The sequence below is a fragment of the Thunnus thynnus genome, chromosome 13 (genome assembly GCF_963924715.1).
Source record: "Thunnus thynnus chromosome 13, fThuThy2.1, whole genome shotgun sequence".
In the NCBI taxonomy this organism is placed as follows: Eukaryota; Metazoa; Chordata; class Actinopteri; order Scombriformes; family Scombridae; genus Thunnus; species Thunnus thynnus.
The window spans coordinates 13,205,506-13,225,103 of record NC_089529.1 but is presented as its reverse complement, the minus strand read 5'-3'; the positions used below and the strand labels follow the sequence as shown (position 1 = coordinate 13,225,103).

The 19,598-nt window shown below is 38.2% G+C and overlaps 2 protein-coding genes across 3 annotated transcripts; both read left to right on the top strand.

The window, feature by feature from the left end:
- Positions 1 to 1,174: 1,174 nt before the first annotated feature.
- Positions 1,175 to 10,748, top strand: LOC137195589 (complement factor B-like). Of its 2 annotated transcripts, none has more exons than XM_067608087.1 (15): positions 1,175 to 1,297; positions 3,238 to 3,324; positions 4,135 to 4,274; positions 5,734 to 5,878; positions 5,966 to 6,103; positions 6,384 to 6,488; positions 6,592 to 6,729; positions 7,215 to 7,321; positions 7,821 to 7,941; positions 8,223 to 8,361; positions 8,644 to 8,720; positions 9,557 to 9,657; positions 9,744 to 9,873; positions 10,186 to 10,238; positions 10,357 to 10,748. In XM_067608087.1, exons 1-15 carry the CDS (start codon positions 1,240 to 1,242, stop codon positions 10,531 to 10,533), a joined length of 1,716 nt encoding a protein of 571 aa, XP_067464188.1. In that variant the 5' UTR covers positions 1,175 to 1,239; the 3' UTR covers positions 10,534 to 10,748. The 2 variants fall into 2 exon arrangements, with proteins under 2 accessions (XP_067464188.1, XP_067464187.1); XM_067608086.1 differs by having other exon boundaries at positions 1,176 to 1,297; positions 7,818 to 7,941.
- A 1,431-nt stretch (positions 10,749 to 12,179) lies between these two features.
- Positions 12,180 to 19,556, top strand: layna (layilin a). Its single transcript, XM_067608080.1, has 8 exons — positions 12,180 to 13,924; positions 14,049 to 14,069; positions 14,292 to 14,589; positions 15,481 to 15,638; positions 15,724 to 15,768; positions 15,890 to 15,952; positions 16,102 to 16,198; positions 17,155 to 19,556. The coding sequence occupies exons 1-8, from the start codon at positions 13,849 to 13,851 to the stop codon at positions 17,864 to 17,866; spliced, it is 1,470 nt and encodes a 489-aa protein (XP_067464181.1). The 5' UTR covers positions 12,180 to 13,848; the 3' UTR covers positions 17,867 to 19,556.
- The last annotated feature ends 42 nt before the right edge of the window (positions 19,557 to 19,598 follow it).

Genomic DNA, 19,598 nt, shown 5'->3' with positions numbered 1-19,598 from the left:
TGCAGTACATGCACACTTACCCTCAATCTTCAAGGTTTTGCTGTCCCCTGTTGAACTTTCAGTTTTAAAACACTTTTGGGGGGGGTATTTTACTGATTTTGAGTGTTGGACATGTGACATAAACATTCCATAATCTGCATGTCATTTTAGGTCATATAATATAGCCCTTCTTGGGGGGACCTTTAAATACAAATAATGGGTTTATGGTCAAGTTTGGAACTGTCCCAGATGTGGTATGTAATGATACATAATATGTTGTGAGGTAGCTGTCAACCACTTGATTGGAGGGCTCCCAACTGAATTAGTGCCCATGGAAAACCTATGTTATTCATGTGATAAGATACAGATGTGTAACCCTATATAAGTTGTGCACCGACAGTGGTACGTTGCCCAGACCATCTTTGTACATGGAATGGACCCGATGGCCATCGTCTAATAAACGTCTTCAAAATAAGAACTTCGTCAGCTCTTCCTTTGAACGATATCATCACATATCCTTCCTGTCACTAACTCTTTGCAGTTGTATCCCAGTGAATCTTTCACCCTTTTGAGACTATTAGCAAAATCCTGAGCAAATAAAGAGTGGTGAAGTCAGTCAAATTACTGCAGTTAACCAGTGTGGTATGACAGAGCACACAATCAATAACTGAATCAACATGTCAACAAGCAATACTCAAATGTGCCTTTGTGTTTCGGGAAATGATGAAGCAAACGTTTGTACTTTGTCTTGGTTTCACAATTACTTTGTTTTTTCTACCTGACATGTGACCCTGTCCCTGTGTGTACACATGGTGGGAAATCCTGGATGATTTGGACTACAGCATTAAAAGAGGGACAACAATAAAAACTGTACTGGATTTATTTAAATGTCTTTCATGATAGGAACCAAAGATCTTTTTCTTTTTGCACATCGTAAGAGTTTTAATATTTTAAAAAAACACTACTGCAGGTGATTTTTAATACAGTACGTAATGAATATAATTAAATGAAAGTAACCTGCTTATTTCTATATTAGTAAAATGGATTGAAACACAAGTTATTTTAATCTACCTGATATCTAATGCAATGTCATTTTTTTTTGAGAGACACACACTATTGATCTGCCTTTGTTTGTCATGGAGTTAATAAGTAGCAGGATGGTCTTAGGTTGTCTGAAACATCACTGTCCATTTTGAAATAAATGTACGACTCCAGTGAAATCCTCTCATTTTTGTATTGTTCCCCAGTTTAAGGTTCAACATGGGATTTTCTGTCCACTGGATTTGGTTCACTGCTCTTTCATGTCTCCTCTGCATGGGTGAGCTCCTGTTTCAACTTCAGATAAAAGAAATTTAGTGACATATATTTTATATATCATTTGAATTTCTAAATGTTCCTAATTGTCTTCAGGGCATGGTTTCCTCATGATATTCATGTATTTATATTTATCTTATAGGTGGTGCTATGCTACCATTTGCTAAAAAGTTGGATGTAATATTTTTTATATTTTATAATTATATTTCTTCATTTATGGCAGAATTTTACAAAACAATCATGTGTAACTTTGAATAGGACTGCAATAATGTACAATTGTGTGGCAATTTTAAATGCTGCTGAAAAAGGTGAAAAACATCAATTTGACTAGTGAAGGTAAATTTCCAGGTGAAAAATACCATCCAATATTTTCTCTCCAGTCTGAACTATTTGCTTTCTGGAGCAGTTCAACATTAAATAGACCATCGAGAGTTTGTAAAAGTTATCATAATGACTGATTCCTGAAGTAAGATCATTTTATGTTCCTGTAAAGTGCTACTCTTAGTGCCAATTTTGAGTAATATTCATTGTGTTTTCACTAAAGCAAAAACATGAATAATGTGGTCACAGCAGGAGATAATTGTGCTGATCCTGGCATCCCACCTGGTGCCTTAAGAACAGGGAATGTGTTTGATGTTGGTGACAAAGTGAAATACAGCTGCAGTAGCAATCTTTTTCTGGTGGGGTCGAGCGAAAGAGTGTGTCTGGAGAGTGGCCAGTGGACTGGCCAAGAACCAGCATGCTACTGTAAGACAGATACCTACAAACTCTGTTGACATTTTGTGTTATTTGACCAAAGTTTTGCCATGAAAAGTTCTTCTGCATGACAGCCGCCTGCAACAGCAAAGCTGCAACATTCAAAAGCAATGACTAGTGTTGTCGAGTTAATTAAGAGGCGTTAATGTGACATTTTCTTTAATATCTATTAATCTCATAGTTTTTATGCCAGTCAGTAAATGGCACTGAATGACTGAGTCCATTTCTGTGGTAGCCACTGGCGCCACTGACGCCACAGCATCCAATAGAAAGCTAGCTCAGAGGTGACATCATGGCTTCAGCTCTCCATGTCACAAAAAGACCTATGCTGACCTAACTGTGACCTACATTTAATCAACAATGTTGTGGCATAGGCCAGTTTGTGGATGTTAGCTAGTTAGCACACTAGCTCATTCATTGACAACACAATTGTTAGCTATCTCACTAAGTAACTACAGTAACTAACTTGTATTTTGCATACAATCTTCACCTTTTGACGAGTTCCTGTTTCACAATAGTTTCTGTCTTGAAAAAAAAGGCAGCTGCATCTTTAATTCTGCAACTGTCTGTTGTTTGGGGTGAGTGAGTACCAAGCACAGTCCAAAGTGTCAGAATCAGAAACAGGCTTATTGCCAAGTAGGTTTGCACATACAAAGAATTTTCCTCATGGCAAATTGGTGTTGTGGTGCATAACAATCAAAAAACAGAAGGCAAGAGAAAACACAAGTAACCATACAAAGTAAGAGAAAAATACAACTACTACAAAAGACAGGTGATATAAATATATAAATAAAATTTACCATTAAAAAATAAAATATAGTAAAAAAATGTATTTATTTATTTATTTTTTTTTAAATCTAAGTGAAATAAATCTGCTGTTATTTTTTGAATTGACTCAGCTGGATGATGAATAGGTGAAATCAAACTGTATCAATGAACCTCTGCTACTGGCAGTGTTAGCGGGTGGGAAGCCAGTGAGGGATCATGTACTATTGGTTGGTGAGAGTGCCTGTGCAGAAGCAGGTGGGATCTACACAGACATGCTAAGCACTCACTAGGACACAATCCCTCACCAACTTCCCACCCACGAACACTGAAATCTCCACCACTTTTTCTTTTTTCTTTTGTGTCACTTTTCTTTGTTACATTTATTCCAACCCCTGTTCATGTGGCTTTTGCTTCTTGCAGACACACACACCTATGACACTTCACAAGAGGTATCAGAGGCATTTGGCAGTGCAATCAAAGGCAGCCTCACCACTTATGAGCCAACAGGTAAGGTCATGGAACTAATGATATTATTATCTTTTTTTTTTAATTTAATAGAAATTTTATTGTGATCATTTTTTACTACACCATAATTTAGTAGTGAGGCTGATGACATTTTGTCTCATTCAAAACTAGTGATAATTTTATATTTTATCCTCTTTTTTAGTTAATTGCACCAAAACTACTGACATTAAACAATAATTCTGTATATATTAATATAATCTAAACAAGCAAATCTGCAGGTAAGGATGTTTTTAATGTGTAACAAATTCAGAAGACACTGCCTTGTCTTCTCTTGTATTAAAGGATAGGTTCACAAGTTATCAAGTCTGTCTTGAAACAACAGTCAGGTCCCTTATATGAAAACTGAAAGAGGTTTTCTCACTGTAATCATGAAGCTTATATGAGGCTTCAGCAGTCTGAGTTAGTCATGTCAAGTGGATATCTGCCACATTTACAGTCTTTTTAACATCAAATTACCTCTTTGTGTTCCCCTGTTGAGCTGCGGTGGAAGAATAGTAACAAAAAGAGGGACGTAGGCACTAAAAAAAGACTGTAACGTTGAAACATATCTACTTGATTTGACTCATTTGGATGCCTGAATGGCTTCAACTTCTAATGGCCAGTATGAATAGAGGAATGATTAGCGCAAGAAAAACATGTGTCAATGTTCATTTGGGCACATGACTATTGTTTTAAGACAGACTTGAAAAATTGTGAACTTGTCCTTTAAGTTCTTGATAGATGACATTATATAGTATCATATGACATATATAGCTTATGGAACAGTAACAGTATTTGTTGTTGATGGTTCAGTTGACACACAGGAGGGGAGAAAAATCAGGATTTCAAAAACTGGGACACTAAACATCTACATCGCTGTGGATATTTCCGAGAGCATCCAAGAGGAATACATCCAAAATGCAACAAATGTTACAAAATCACTTATTTCAAAGGTGAGAAACAAGTAGCTTTTCTCTTGAGCTTTTCTCAAAAGTTTATATATTAAAGTTTTAGAGTGCTTTTTTAATGGAAAGGGTCGCCGCCACAGAACTCTTTCTCCTTCATGCTAAATTTGCCAACAGTCAGCAACATTGTACTGGGAATAGAGAGGTGAGTTACATTGTGATTGTTTTGCTGATTGTTGGCTCAATTTAAAGGATGCACATGGGGTGAAAGTAGAGATTGCTGTTGATGGATGCTGGCAGTACATTTGCTGAGTTGTTAAAACATGTTAGAAATATAGCAGTTAGTGTGACTAGTCTGGACATTTAATCAATTACTTGATCTTATAAAGAATAAAATGACATGTTAGAGTTTGTATTGAGCTTGGCAGAGTGACGCAAAGGAGGACAGTATTATCGGTGGGTCAGACATATTATGTAGTTTAGCAAGTTTGCATTATTTTATATTTATTTAGAAGTATTTTTCTCACAAATACTCTGCATTTGGACCAGCCGGTATGGACACCCGAGGTGCCCGCTCATTGAGACCAAACCAACAGCCTGTCACATAACTGGCTCTTCCCTGATTGTACGGATTGACGGACAAAAACGTATTGATAAAAAGTTGCATTTGAAAAAACAATGCTCATCGGGGAAAACGGCCTGATGAAATATAAACAGAGTTTGGGGGGAAAAGTAGCACTGTTCATTTTTGAAACAAAAACTGCTAGAATGAAATAAAAATGACCCACAATAAACTTTATGAAAAGAGATGCGTCTAAAACATTTATTGGATTTAACTTATGATTATGTCACTTTTTTCTTTTTTTTCATAATGTCTTGTTTATTTATTTATTCAATTTTGAGCACTTTGGGTTTCCATACATCCCCAACAGACTATGTTTTTTTTATATACATTTTTAGCACAAACTGATTCATGGAAATGAACAGTTTTGCCTCTTACTCATGTGACTATTATAATGATATTTATGGCCCTACAGAGAAATCAACTGCTTCCATGCGATTTTTACAATGAAGTCATATATTGTACAGTATTTTTGGTGTGAGCTGACTGATAAAGCATTTAACTCTATCTGACACACCTTTAGGGCACATTTCACACACTGTGCACATAACATGTACAAACATAATCTCATCCCGTTTGGCTATTGGGACCATCATAATTTCATTATGAATTACACATCATAATCTTGACTGACACTCCTTGGCGTTGGTCCCTTGGCTTGTTGTCAGTGCACACTGCGGGATACTCTTTATGCTGATAAATGGATCAATTACTCAACAAAATAACAACGATAAGCAGTTTGATACATGTGGAGGTGTTGCATTAATAAAACATTTCACAGCAGTTCCACAAGTTTGCATGTTTATACACATTCAGGTCAAAAGTTCATACAATACTAAAACTCATTCACCTTGTACTTAACTGATATTCTTTGTGTCTCCACAGATTTCATCTTTTAGCGTGACTACAAACTATGAGGTCCTCTTTTTCTCCTCTCAAGTATTTAGAGTTTCCAGAATTTTGGATTTCATGGATGGTAGAGAAACACTAAGCACTCTGATGACTAAATTGGACAATTTTACAGAAACCAGTAAGTCAAACAGATCAGACACATTGCTAAAAAAATAAACAGCTTGATCCTAACGTTATGTTTTACTGTGTGTTTGTGTGCTTTGAGTCAAAGACAGAGACACTGCTGGAACAAATCTGAACGAAGTCTTTATGACCTTCCTGGAAGACATGGCTTTGGTAAAGCAACGAGTTAAAGATGAAGGTTTTAAGGAACATCGTCACGTCCTCATCGTTTTTACAGATGGTAATTTCCTTTCCCTTTTGAGATATTTTATGTACTTATTTCTGCAATGAAGTTGCAATGAAACTTTCACTGTAGGCAAATCATGGATTTAATACCTCAACCATTTAATGTGTGAAATATGCATGAATTCACTCCAGTAGTCTTATTACAACTGTAATCAAATTAGCACAGATTTAAAGTTGTTAGTATAAAGCCTGTATGAAGTATTAATAATACAATTGAATTATGTTTATGTAAGAGCAAAGGTTAAAGCAGGGAAAACTGTTTTCTTTCATTGCAGGTGGTTATAATATGGGTGGTTCACCTGAACGAACTGTGAGAAAAATAAAGAACATGGTGTACATGAACCACATTGAGGGCATTCAATCACGAGAAGACTATCTGGGTGAGTTTTATGTTTGATCTGTTGCAACTTAATTAAATTTAGCTTGAGTTAGTTTATGTGTCTCGACTCAGCGGTGATTGTGCTGCTTTTTATTCTGTTACAGACATTTACATTTTTGCCATTGGAGATGAGATCCTTGATCATGTGCTGAAGCCCCTCGCAATAGGGACTGGTGGCAGGCATTACTTCAGAATGCAAAATGACTTAATAAACTTGAAGGAAGCCTTTGATGAAATAATTGGTAAGTCATCTCTGAAAGTAATGGCAGAGGGCTGAATGAATCTGGTAACACATTTTCTCCATCTATAATCAACATTTGAACAAATAAATGTTAAACACTAGATAGTTGTCATATCAAGTATTTACTCTAAGAAGACTGTCAGTCAGTTTTATTTCTCACTCCGGGTTTTTTAGGGGCTCCCATTTTATGTTGCACTTCCTCTGACATCTAGCTCTTGTCCCTACTGAGGTTTACTGCACTTATTGTAATTTTAGTTTGGATAAAAGCATCAGCTTTTTTAAATGTAAAAAATGTAGAAATGTAATGTTTTATATATGCAATTGGTTCAAGACACTGAACCCCAAATTGCTCCCAAAGCTTTGGACAAAAACATCTGCCAATTTGTAAAGTTTAGTGTCAATACTGAGCCTTTACTTTATACTGATATAACCATGAACTTGAGCAACGTTGAATTTGTTGTTTTATAATGCTTTTTTTTCATGCAGATGCAGACGAATTTTTGGGCATATGTGGTCTTCACAAGTCAGCAACTGTAGGAAGTGAAAGGGACCAGAGGAAAAGGTTTCCATGGGTAGTATTCATTACTGTCGAGGTGAATATTTCAGAATTTCTATTAAAGGTGCAGCGTGTAGACTTTAGTGGCATCTAGTGGAACGGACTTAGCAGAAATGGAATATAATATTCATATGTATGCTTTAATTAGTGTATTCATTTGGGTGCAGTCTGCACCCTCACCGCCGCTAGATATCACTGAATCCTACACATGATTGGAAGACTGAATACAGTAAAATTAGAGGAATATACTTTCCACAAAGGAGAATAACTGTGACCAGAGAATAACGGTTATGCACAGAGATTTGGTTCAGTGACAACACAGTACCAGAGTCAGGGCCTCAGATGTGAGATTTTGTGGAAAAACTGCCTCCTAATTATCTACCAGCATGCTTTGTTGTCCATGTTGTCTTTTGCTGTGGTGCCAGATGTTGTGCTGAGTAAACGCAAAAACAGAAAATCGGTTCTTGCTTCTGCATAATATATAACTATGACACTACATTGTTTATTAATCCATTTATCATTTAAATTCTAAGAAGGAGGGAACTTTCACAAATTGCCTTGGCTCTCTTGTGACCAATGAGTTTGTCTTGACTGCTGCTCACTGCTTCAAATTTGGAGATAGGGAGGAGCACATCAAGGTTGAGATTGATGATCAAGGTAAGTAAGTAAGTAAATTTTCCTGTGATGTCTGTATGTTTAATTATGTCTCCACTCTTCAGTTACCTGAACTTGACATATTGGCATTTTAGAAGTTTACATCAACAAAAATAAGTGTTACGGTACCCAGTGAAGTTATTTGCTTTGATAATGGATATTTCTAAGTTTCGAATTTGCTATAGTAAAGTATTTTGATTTTAAAGATACACATTTTCCCATACTGTCTACTACTACTACTCATTACAGCAACAATAATACACTTGATTGTGTCTCTTTTACAGCTAGAAGGGTTAAAAAAATCACGTTACACCCAAAATTCAATACCAAGGCTAAAGAGGGTGAAGGCGTGGCAGAGTTCTATGACTATGATGTGGCTCTCCTTCAACTGGAGGAATATGTTGAATTCTCCTATTATATCAGGTAAGAGCTCTGTCTACATCACTGTTGCTGGGTTTGTTGTTACATTCTCAGTCCTGCCTGAGGATTTATTGATAAACGCTTCTTACTGTGAAGATAATTTCAACAAACACACACAAACATGTCCACAGATTTAATAGATTAATCACAAATTCTGAAGTATGCTTAGTAAAATAACATTTGTAATATGGCATGTTTTTAAATAAATAAACATTCTGTGTTAAAAGCTGTTTACTTGGAACATCATCTTCTCTGTGTTATATTGTCTTTTGGCATCTCGTTCAGACCTGTTTGCATACCTTGCACCCAGGAGACCAGTGATGCTCTACAACTGGTTGGTAATTCCACCTGCAAGGACCAAGGTGACACACTGTGACACACTGTGACACCAATGCACAGCCTGGGGTTCATAAATACTAAAAATTGCTTATCTTTATGGAGAACTGGGCAATTTGACCTAAATTGACTCTTTTTACAGTCTGCAATACACTGCAATACATTAAAGTAACATTTGAGTTTATCTGATATTTCCAGCTAAATGAACCACAACTGACCGTCTAAGCCCTGCTTCCCTTAGTTGCTATTGCTGCCTTTCAAGCTTTTGTTCTCACACTGCACATATTTTTTTAGTTTACAATGAGAATGTTGGTGGATTTTAGTTTGTAACTTTTTTATGTTTTCAGCTGATTTTACAGGAGAATCTTGTTAAAGGGATCTTAAATATGCACTTGATGACAAAATACATGATTTTGTGCAAAATTGCTAAAGCTGAACGTCTGGAGCAGAGAGTCAGCATACTCATCAGTTGATGATCCTTGTAGAAGACATGTAGCTTATTGCTAAATAAAGTAAAATTGTTCTTGTGTTGCAGTGAATTTAGTCCTAATATTTTAAGATTAAGATTTGGAAAAATGAACTGTCATTCTATTATGGCTGCTTAGTGTTTATATTTTCAAACGGTACGTTTTCACTTGTAACGTACAGCTTTTAGGATGACGACTAACCAATGTGTTTAGTGAATGTAATGTTATCTCAAATAACAAGTTTGGCTGGGGTTGCTGGAGCATAAACTTCTCTAAAACCAATAAAGGACAGAAGTGCTAGTCAGCCTAAATTCTGGATGTTCTTTTATCAACATTAGATCAAAACAGCTGGAGCCTCAGGTTTAATAACTGTATTTTTGTGGTCTCTCATATAGAGGATCTCCTGTTTAAGAATCATATTGAAGAACTCTATTTCCTGACAAAGTCAAGAGGCCATGTAAAGGAAAAAACTGTCCGCGCTAAGATCGGCGATAATGTGAGTTTTAAATGACTGAGCAGTGTTGTGTCTGATGTTCGTATCAAAACCCAAAAGTCAACTTGAGCTGGTTCTTCTTTTTACAGAGAGATGAATGCATCAGCCATGCGATAGAGGCACCAGGTATAACAACGAAAAATCCAGAGGTTGCTGTGACTGATAACTTCCTGTGCACTGGTGGTCAGTTTCCTCAGGTAGATCATATAGCATGTACAGGTATGTTCCCTCTATGTCATGTCTTTATCAATATCCTTATCACATTTAATGGGATATTTAGGCTTCTGTGAAATCCTGAGCCTTGTAGAAAGTGTGTGCACATACACAAAAATACTATTCAATTTCCAAAGTCTTCAGCCCTTTAAGTCTCAGTTATCAAGTAAAATGTCAATCTGTCATAGAAGATTTCAGATTAGATGCATTTTATATACTAAAACATGAGCAACACTGGTGCAGATCTGTAAATGAGGCCCATTATTTTGGATGTAACCGTACATGTGTGTGTGTGTGTGTGTGAATTTATTGGGACAGGTGACTCTGGAGGTGCTGTGGTCAAAGACTATCTCGTGTATCGCACAATACAGGTAAACAGCTGTTCTTTTCCTTGCATCCAATCACAGAAAAAAAACCCACTGAAATGATTAAATGTGAACGAGTAATTTCCTGTTGATCGTGTAAAGTAACCAACGATTTATTTCCCAGGTTGCAGTGGTCAGCTGGGGAACCAAGAATCTTTGCACGTCAGGCAGTCAGACAAAGTCAGACGCCACTTCCAGAGATTTCCATATTAATCTTTTCAAAGTTGTACCTTTCCTCAAATCAGTCCTTGGAGATGACACCCAGGATGAGTACGCACCACTTAAGTTTTTGAACAGCTAAATACATTTCCTCTGATTTGTTTAAGCATTTCAGTAACGTGATTTGTGTAGACTGTGTGTTTAAAAACTGTATGTTATTTTTTGCTGATTGATGCATGGATGATTGGATTCAATCAATGACTCATTCAATCAGACTGTGAGTTCACAATGGAAAACACAAATGTCTCATCAGTAGCACACATTGACAATAAATTTGGCATCACTCATTCTCAAAATCCACAACTACAGTGATTTGAGTGTTCAACCAGTATGTACAGAAGTTAATAAATGAGCATTAATCTGTATCTTGATGCAAATGGTTAAGTTGAGTTAGCCATATGACGGTATATAGAGTGAGATGATATCAATTTTAGATTCACTATTTTTCCATTTATGGCTTTTCTGTATGGAGTATTTATGATTTGTATCACTGTTATAATTTCCCTTTTTTGACATGTAATAAATTCAATGTCAATGAGTCGATTTATCAATAAACAAACAAACAAACTTTACAACATCACAGCGATATACTGAGTATCAATAACTTAATGTAGAATTAGAGCTAATGTTAGTGTAATTTAAATTACACTTCGTTTATACATTCACAATCACAGGTTATGAAACAGTTTACTTTTCTCAGGCCTTTTCTAAAACTGCATAAAAAAGGAAAGAATTACTACATCGCTGAAAAGGTTTCATCAAAACTCTTTTATGGATACTCAGCTCTGCTGATAGAGCGTCCAGCTCCCCCTCAGGTCAGTGACTCAGGGCCCACTTCCAGTTCTCTGTGCAGGCCTACGCAATGCGGACACTCAGGCTGGCAGCATGCCAGCTCAGATCAGTCAAATTTAATTTAGTGGGAGGTTAAGTTCTTTTTTTTTGGTGTGTAATTAAGTTTTTTCTTTCTCTTTTTGGCTTTCAGATGGAAATCAACTGAGTTTGTCAGTCACTGCTGCGTTTTTACAGCCCACAAACAAGCAGAGTATTGCATTAGAAATGATTTGTTGTGGTCAAAGTAGGTTTATGGCTTCAAATCATGTGTAACGATGATCTGTTGACCATTATGCTGTCGGGGCTCGCCTCAGTGAAAATGTACATTTAGCAATTTGGCTCTTAACTAATGTATGTCGGCTAAATGTCCAACATCAGAGTAGTGGTGAATTTTCAACATCTCTGTTAGGTTTGTCTGACATGGTGAGTATCCACATGGGTAGGTTTGATCAGTGATGTACTGGCTTCCCGTGGGAGCATTCATCTGGTTTCCCTTTAACTAATTGGGAAAGAGGGAGGAGGTCAGTGGGATGAGAGGAGGAGGAGGAGGCAGAGACGCAGTAAGACAGACTGTGTGAGAGGAGAGACGAATGGCAGAGGTTTAATTGAATGAAACCCTCTTCTGGTCTCAGACGCCGTAAACAAGGAGGGATTTTAAAACCAGGATCATTCCTTATTGAATCCCTCTGGAGTTCTCGGTTACCTCTCTGTCCTCTCTTTTATTGTTCAGAGCATCACCTGCCAACCCCAACATCCTATACTCCACCTTCAATTTAAACAAAGCTGAAACCATTTGGCTGAATTCAATCTGTTAGACCTAAACTGATTAGCAGTGTTTGGATAGAGCAGTATGCATGCAGACAGTACATTCAGAGCTGCCCCCCCACCCCGTCCACCCTCACTACCTAATTCAACAGTAGCACACACAGCATATTCCTGATGAAGCATCCTGCTGTTTAAACTCTGACTGATCTGTCTCTCTGCAAGCCCTATATCAACCTTATGGGCCATTTTAGAAATTGCTACCATTAAGAACTGCATACATACACTTTTTCCCCCCATCTGTGCTCAGAAAAGCACGCGCACATACATCCATGGCTTCTGCTGATCTTGACACTTAAATATGAAATCATAATGATGGCAGAGGAAATCTCCCTTAACAGTAACGTCTAACATTCATCTAAATAATTTGACGTGTATCCGAGTTGAGTTTCCGAAATCAATCACTAAATCACTCACTAAACTCGAAATCAATCACTAAACTTGTCTGCTTTGAGGGGCAAAATTATGCATTTTTAAGTTAAAGGTATAGTCAGACATTTTGAGGCATTTGTTATTCGCTTTCTTGATTAAATTTAGATGATAAAGTCAATAACATTCTCATGTTTGCAGAGTTAATATAGAGCTACAGCCAGAAGTCAGTTAGCTTAGCACAAAGACTGCAGGAGACAGCTGGTTACAGCTTAATTTCTGACCCGTAGACAGTTAAAGGCCCTGAAAACCATTTTTTTCTCAGTCAGCTTCTTATTCTGACTCATGGAATCCTACATAAAGACGACATTTTCTGTCAAAGTTACAACGATTGGTTATTTTGGTTATTTTACAAGAGATTTTCTGTGTTGTGCGTTTTTTCTCTGCTCTTCTCGCTAGCGTAAAGTGGGCAGGGCTCGGTTGGAAACAGATGATGTCATGCATTTCCTTGCACCAATTAGGGTTTAGCAACATTTGAATCAAAACATGACGACATTTGGGGTTTTTTTTTGCTTGTGTTGCTTAAATCACACTCCTGATGAAGCAGATTAGCTGACTTTTTTTAGTGTTACACTCTTAATAAATAACAACGACACATATTTATTTCTGGTCGTTACATTTGATCGTTGCTTACTTCGTCTAAAATATATTTCATGTCGCAGAGAAACGTTTAATATTTGAAGCCAAGTTTTCAGTTAAGAATAAAGGATAGAGAAATGTACACCTTGTCCCTCCTCCTGGAGATGGCAGCTATCTTAAATGTGTCTCACTTTGTACTGAAACACAATAAGGGAAGAATGCTGCAATACATCTTAAAGATGGACCTGAAATTATATTTTAAAATATCCCTGATTGAGTTAGGGGAGATCGTTTTCATGTAACACTTTTATAATGATAATACCTAAAGCTTAGGTAATAAAGAAAGGAGTGAAATCTGCCTCTTGTCAGCGTTTACGATGAGAAGCACTTGCATGATTAGATGTCTTGCGATCGATGCAGCCTCTTCTCCCAATCATTAAGACTGCTCTTAACAGATTACAGCACCCCCCTCAACACACACACGTCTCCTCTCCCCCTTTTCCTGCTCCTCCCTCTGTCTCACATGCGCTCTCTTTCAGCCTTGAGCACACAGAATAGAAGACTCTTTATTTCAATTTTTTGTGTGCGTTTTCTTACACCTGAAGCTCTTTCAGCTCTGGAAGAAGCTAATGAGTTTAACCTGAACTCAGCTGACGGCCAGATGAACAGACAGCGGAATGAGAGAGACTAAACTAAAATACAAGAGGTGGTGGTGAACACACAGTAACTGGCAGAGATGGACCTGCTTACAATCTTCTGTCACCTGCTGCTTTTATGTTTTGATCCATCGGGAGCCGCGAGCCTCATTACAGGTAAGCCTGCATGCATTAAATACACAACACGACACAAACACAAACACTTGATTGTGGATCTCTCTTTGGTTTCCTCCTTGTGGACTGCCTTCCTGACTCTACACTGTATGTTGGACTCCTGAAGCGGATATATTTGAAGCCAGAGGTGAGCAACGCACTTCTCCTAAGAATACTGTTTTATGAAGTCTTCCACAACTATCTCTGTCTCTGTACTTGTGGGTTACACATCTACAAAATCCCCACATCACAGTAATTTCTTGTATTCAGTGCTCAAACATAGTCTATTTAACAGATACTTGTGAGGGAATACAAGTCATTGAACATCTGGCAGAGGCACAATCAGGTGAATGTATGTGTATGTGTGCAGGTCAACGTGTGTGCAAGGCAGGAAAAGGGAGGCCGTGTTACAAGCTGGCCTATTTCTCCGAGCACCGGCGGCGGCTGAACTTTGTGGAGGCAGAGCTCGCCTGCAAGCGGGACGGCGGGCAGCTGCTGAGCGTGGAGTCACCGTCTGAGCAGAAGATCGTAGAGCAGCTCATCACAGAGATCCGCCCAACTGATGGAGACTTCTGGATCGGGCTCCGACGTAACCATGGAGACGGGGACAGCAGCAGTGACTGCTCCTCACAGTACTACTGGCTGGACGGCAGCAAGTCTACATTTAGGTGGGTGGGAGCTATTTTAGAGGGCCATAGGGCTGAAAATCAGGACAGGATGTGTATTAAGTTAAACTTTTTTAGAGTTTTAGAGCAGTGAAGTGAAATGTCAGTGGGTGTTGCAATGATTCATTTTCACTGGTTGATTTAGTTGATGAGGAATGTGTGTTGCCTCATTTGTGTTGTTCCAAGTCTGGCTGAGTATCATTTGAAAATTTTAAATAAAAAATTGTGACACTAGTGTGAGTACAATACCTGAGTTTCAGTAGAGATACCAAAGTTTGACCAACAAACTATGTAACAGAGACACTGATTCTAAATTTCCTCTGAATATGTGCACAAAACAGGACCTCAATGGCAGGAAAAACACAAAAAACAGTTAGGATCTGCTCTTCTTTTTTCTGTTTATCACTGACCTGTTTTCCACTGGTTCTCAAGGATTTTTAAACTAAATCTGACATATTTTGGCATTTCTGTACTGCAATTTCATATAACTTATTGGCCAACGCAGCATATGCTGATACAGATATACTGTATCTGCGATGAGCAAATTGCTGACTGATTTCTTGATCTACCACTAATGTAGTCTAAACACGAGCATGCATAAAGCTTTGCCTAAAACAGACAAAAAACTGATTAAAATGAGGAACTATCTAATCAAGAAATAATTAAAAATGATTATGAAATCTGGCCACACATAGACGCCAGCTCTTGGAACTTGACAGTTTTTGATACTCGATATTACAAACACTTTTCAGTACCAAAAAAGTATTGTGGTTTGATACCCTGCCTTAGTTTTTTTTATACGGTAATGTATGTTTTGTAAAGATTTGGTTAAATCAGCTTTGAGAAAAAGTGATTTTGTACATGTCCTTTGTGTGTGTGTGTGTGTGTATGCAGAAACTGGCACGAGGATGAGCCATCATGCGGCTATGAGGTGTGCGTGGTAATGTACCACCAACCATCCGCTCCCCCTGGTCTGGGAGGGCTCTACATGTTCCAGTGGAATGACGACAACTGCGAAACCAAGAACAACTTCATCTGCAAATACACTGCAGGTACTGCCGCACATGCTGATCGAATAATCTTTCACTTTTACTATAATACTGCAACACTGTTCCCTGTGGTTTATCTTCTCCACAGAGAACCCAGAGGATCCTTCCCCTTCCCCGATCGCCACACAAACGGGTAAAACGTATTCAGTGTCATTTTAAAAAAACATGATTTAGCAGACGCTTTGGACAGTTTGAGACAGTGTTCTCAATATACAGTGACACAGTCTGAATGTCATGGATGCTTTTCATTACAGACATCTTCCCCTCATCTGTGCGGCCGTGGGATCCAATCAACCCTAACAAGGACAGAAGTACAGGTTGACTAACCCATTCATTCAAATTGATAAACCTGCCATTTTCTGTACAGGAGAAGAGAATATAATCACCACTCTAATGGAGCTATATCCTAATCCCAAAACGACAATCACTAAATCTGTATGACTGTTGTGTGTTTCTCTCTTTTTAGCTCTGAATTTGGTTTACATCTTCATTCCCACCATTCCTCTGATACTGCTGTTACTGACAGTGACCGGAGTCTGCTGCTTTAAACTGCTCGTCAGACGGTGAGGATCCAAACCAAAGACAAATACTTAATACTGAAGACAGACAAAAGTTTTATGTCACCTGAAGATAAAGATATCCAACAATCACAATTTGAAACACTTCCTGCAGTGACTTGCACCTTTTATCTACTGTAGTTCAAACATTAATGTGTTCATCACTGAGCAGCTTAGTCCATATTTTCTGTAAGGCAAATAGTAAGAGTAAAAGTTGACAAACAAGGCTGTACACTATATTTACTTCTCTTAATATACTTTCTGGTATCATTGTTGTCATTAAAACACAGTTTACCTTTACACAGGACTATCTATATGCTACAGCCTTCAAGAGGAAATACCATGTGGCTTAATTTAACATTTCTAGTAAACAGAGGGATCTTTTTTTATTGTGAACAAATTCAATGAAGAAACAAAATGTTTTTTTTGTCAGTAGTTTCTGATTTTCATACCCCGTCTGTGGCACTGAAGGATACATTTTTAAAAACGGCTTACGAATATAGTTTCATTTTCTTTTCTAAGGCTAAGAAATTTCCTACAACAGGTGGTACCAAACGTTACTCAAACAGTAGTAAATAGTGTATTTGCTGGGGACTATTTTAAACTGTGGATTAATACGTACTAGTCAGAATTCACGGCAGCAGGATGATACATGTGGGATTTGTTTAAAGATAAAGTACAATGCGAATGTTCATGGTAATAAAGGAACGTCACACAGTGCAACCTTTTATCACTCAAAAATAATTATCAAGTTAAATCTAATCTTCAATTAATCTTCAATCTAATTTTCAATTGAATTTAAGATTATGAAATGAAGACCAAATCACCAATTCGGTATTCACGTCCGGAAAATTGTATTCCTATAATAAAGTTGGTCTGTCATACTTATGAACAGTGCAGTCTGGTTGAGGTTTTATTTTGTGTTAATATTTGAGGTGTGTTGTTGTTTGTGTGTGAGACAGAAGGACGAAAGAGCAGAAATCAGAAGTATGCCAGACAGACCCGGGCCTCTGCCCCAGCCCGACTCCAACCGATGTCTACAACGTCATTCGCTCCCAGAAAGACGATGACCTGGTTTCCGCACGCCCGCACACCAAAAACACTTCCTTTTTATGCTCCTCCCCTGACACCCCGACAGGTGATTATGACAACCTGGGCGGTCGGGACACAGAGAGCGGCTTTGTGACGCTTGCCAGTACAGAGAGCTGCTTCCTCAACTTTGACCTCAATGACCTCAGCCTCGGGCGTCGCGGTACACGCGATTTCTACGACACCAGCTTGGGCCGGTCAGGAAAGAGGGACTTGACTGACAGCAGTCTGGGTCGCTCTGGCCACAGAGAGTTTTATGACAGGAGTCTTGGTCGTCGTACAACAAAGAGCGAGCATTACGGCAACAGTGTGTACGGAGACCACGGATTGTATGACGGCAGTATCAGAGGAGGAAGTGACCTCTATGATCCCAAACTGAGGCCTGGAGGTCACACAGTAAAGGCTGACCTCTACCAGACATACATCAGCAACGGCAAGGAGGACACTTACCAAACCAGCGTGGGAACCTACGGAAAACGCAAATCCTACCAAGCAAATCTGGATTGCTACAGAAACGGCCTGAATCTTGAAGGTGGAAGGAGATACTTCAATGAACAAGAATGGATCAACAGAGAAAACTACTGATCCTCCCAACAGTTCCTCTACTGTGTGTACAGCAGTGTGTGTGTGACTGTGGACGAGAGAATGGCTGTGCATGTATGTGGTTGTAATTGTTTGTACCGTATGTCTCTGAAGCCTTTTAAGGTACGAAAATCAGCCGTGGATACGCTCAAATTACTACTAGACCTCTGTTTCACCGTGTAGTTAGTTTATGGCAATATAAACCATATAAACACTGTATCATTGAAATTAAAGGTCAGTTAAAAAAACATGTTCTCACTGATCTCTAGTTGCATAGAGCCATGCAGATAGTTTGGGTTTGATTTGGTCAAGTTTTAAGACATTCTGATACAATGGAGGTGAACTGAATTTGGTTTCTCAGCATTTGGAAATTGCCTTTAAAGGATTAAACAGCAACACATCTTTCTGGAAACAATGTCCATGTTACTGTGGATAATCCACAGACCTCATGTTAACTGCTTTTACTTTTTTTTTGCTAGTACTTAGATGAAATAGCAGAAGAAGAAGAGTCCCCATGAAAACTGTTGATAGTAAAGTCTTAGATCGGGGGTTATCGCCGATTATCTGTCTGTTGAATTTTGAATGTAATTTTTCAGTGCTACGAGCACCACAACCAAATTCTGTTCACTTTATTGTATTGTGGTGGCAGCAGAAATCTCAAAAAACAAATATTTCAAAGTGTGGACAAATAAAACCCAAACAATCTGCATGGTTAGATACTGCACCACTACATGTATTTGTGTGAACCTCCGCTTTAAAAAAAGTCTTTAGATAAGATATTACTATAACCCTCCTCTACTGTACATGACATGATCATTTTTCTGAGTTTCTCTTTGGGCCCTAGTTGATGTTGTGCTTGATCTGTGCATATCTCAAACAAAAGTTTATTTATATAAATTACCATAAACCAATTTCCATACAGGAAACCCTGGAGGCCTTCAGATACAGCAGGTAATCAGCTTTTGGGAGAGGAGGCCCAGTGCAGAAGCCCACAGAGCATCATCAATTCTACTAATATTTAAAGATGATACAATTATTATCTCCCTCAAGGAATGGCACGGAGTGTCTCAGATTTGAGTGATTATGAGCGACTCTGACCATAAAGTGTGTGTGTGTGTGTGTGTGTGTGTGTGTGTGTAGCAGCCTGTTTGCATGGCCTTGTCATGCTACCTTTGCTTGGTAGGATAACTACTGAGGTCTTAGACCCTTATGTTTGCTGTGCCTGAAGATGCTGTTTTTTTTATTCACACCCAAGTTGACCTGATATAAACAGGCTACCTCGAACAGATTTTGACAAAATAAATGAATACTGCTTGAGGGAACTGGTTTATTTTTATGTACCGTAAGCGTGTCCTGACATGGCCTTAAAATGTGAGTTGTCAAGAAACAGCTGAATTTCATTTTCACACTTGATCCCTCATTTATTAATGACCTTCTGTCTCCTGCTGAGTCAATCAAAGACAGTCATAGAGAATGCTAGCAAGTGGAAAGGTATCTCATACAGTGAATTTAGCTCGAGTGCCTGCATCCTGACCACAGCAACGGCATGATATCAAAGAGAATGATAAAATATAGCATCGTCTGTATTATTTATTCAGAATGTATAATGCCTTGACATCTCTCCTGTTAGCGAGAGTGGTTTGTATGTTTGTTACATAAGGAAATCTTCAAATAAAATGAGATTAGAATTGAATCTGTTGGTGTGTGGTGCAGTGATATTTTACCATCCAAATAA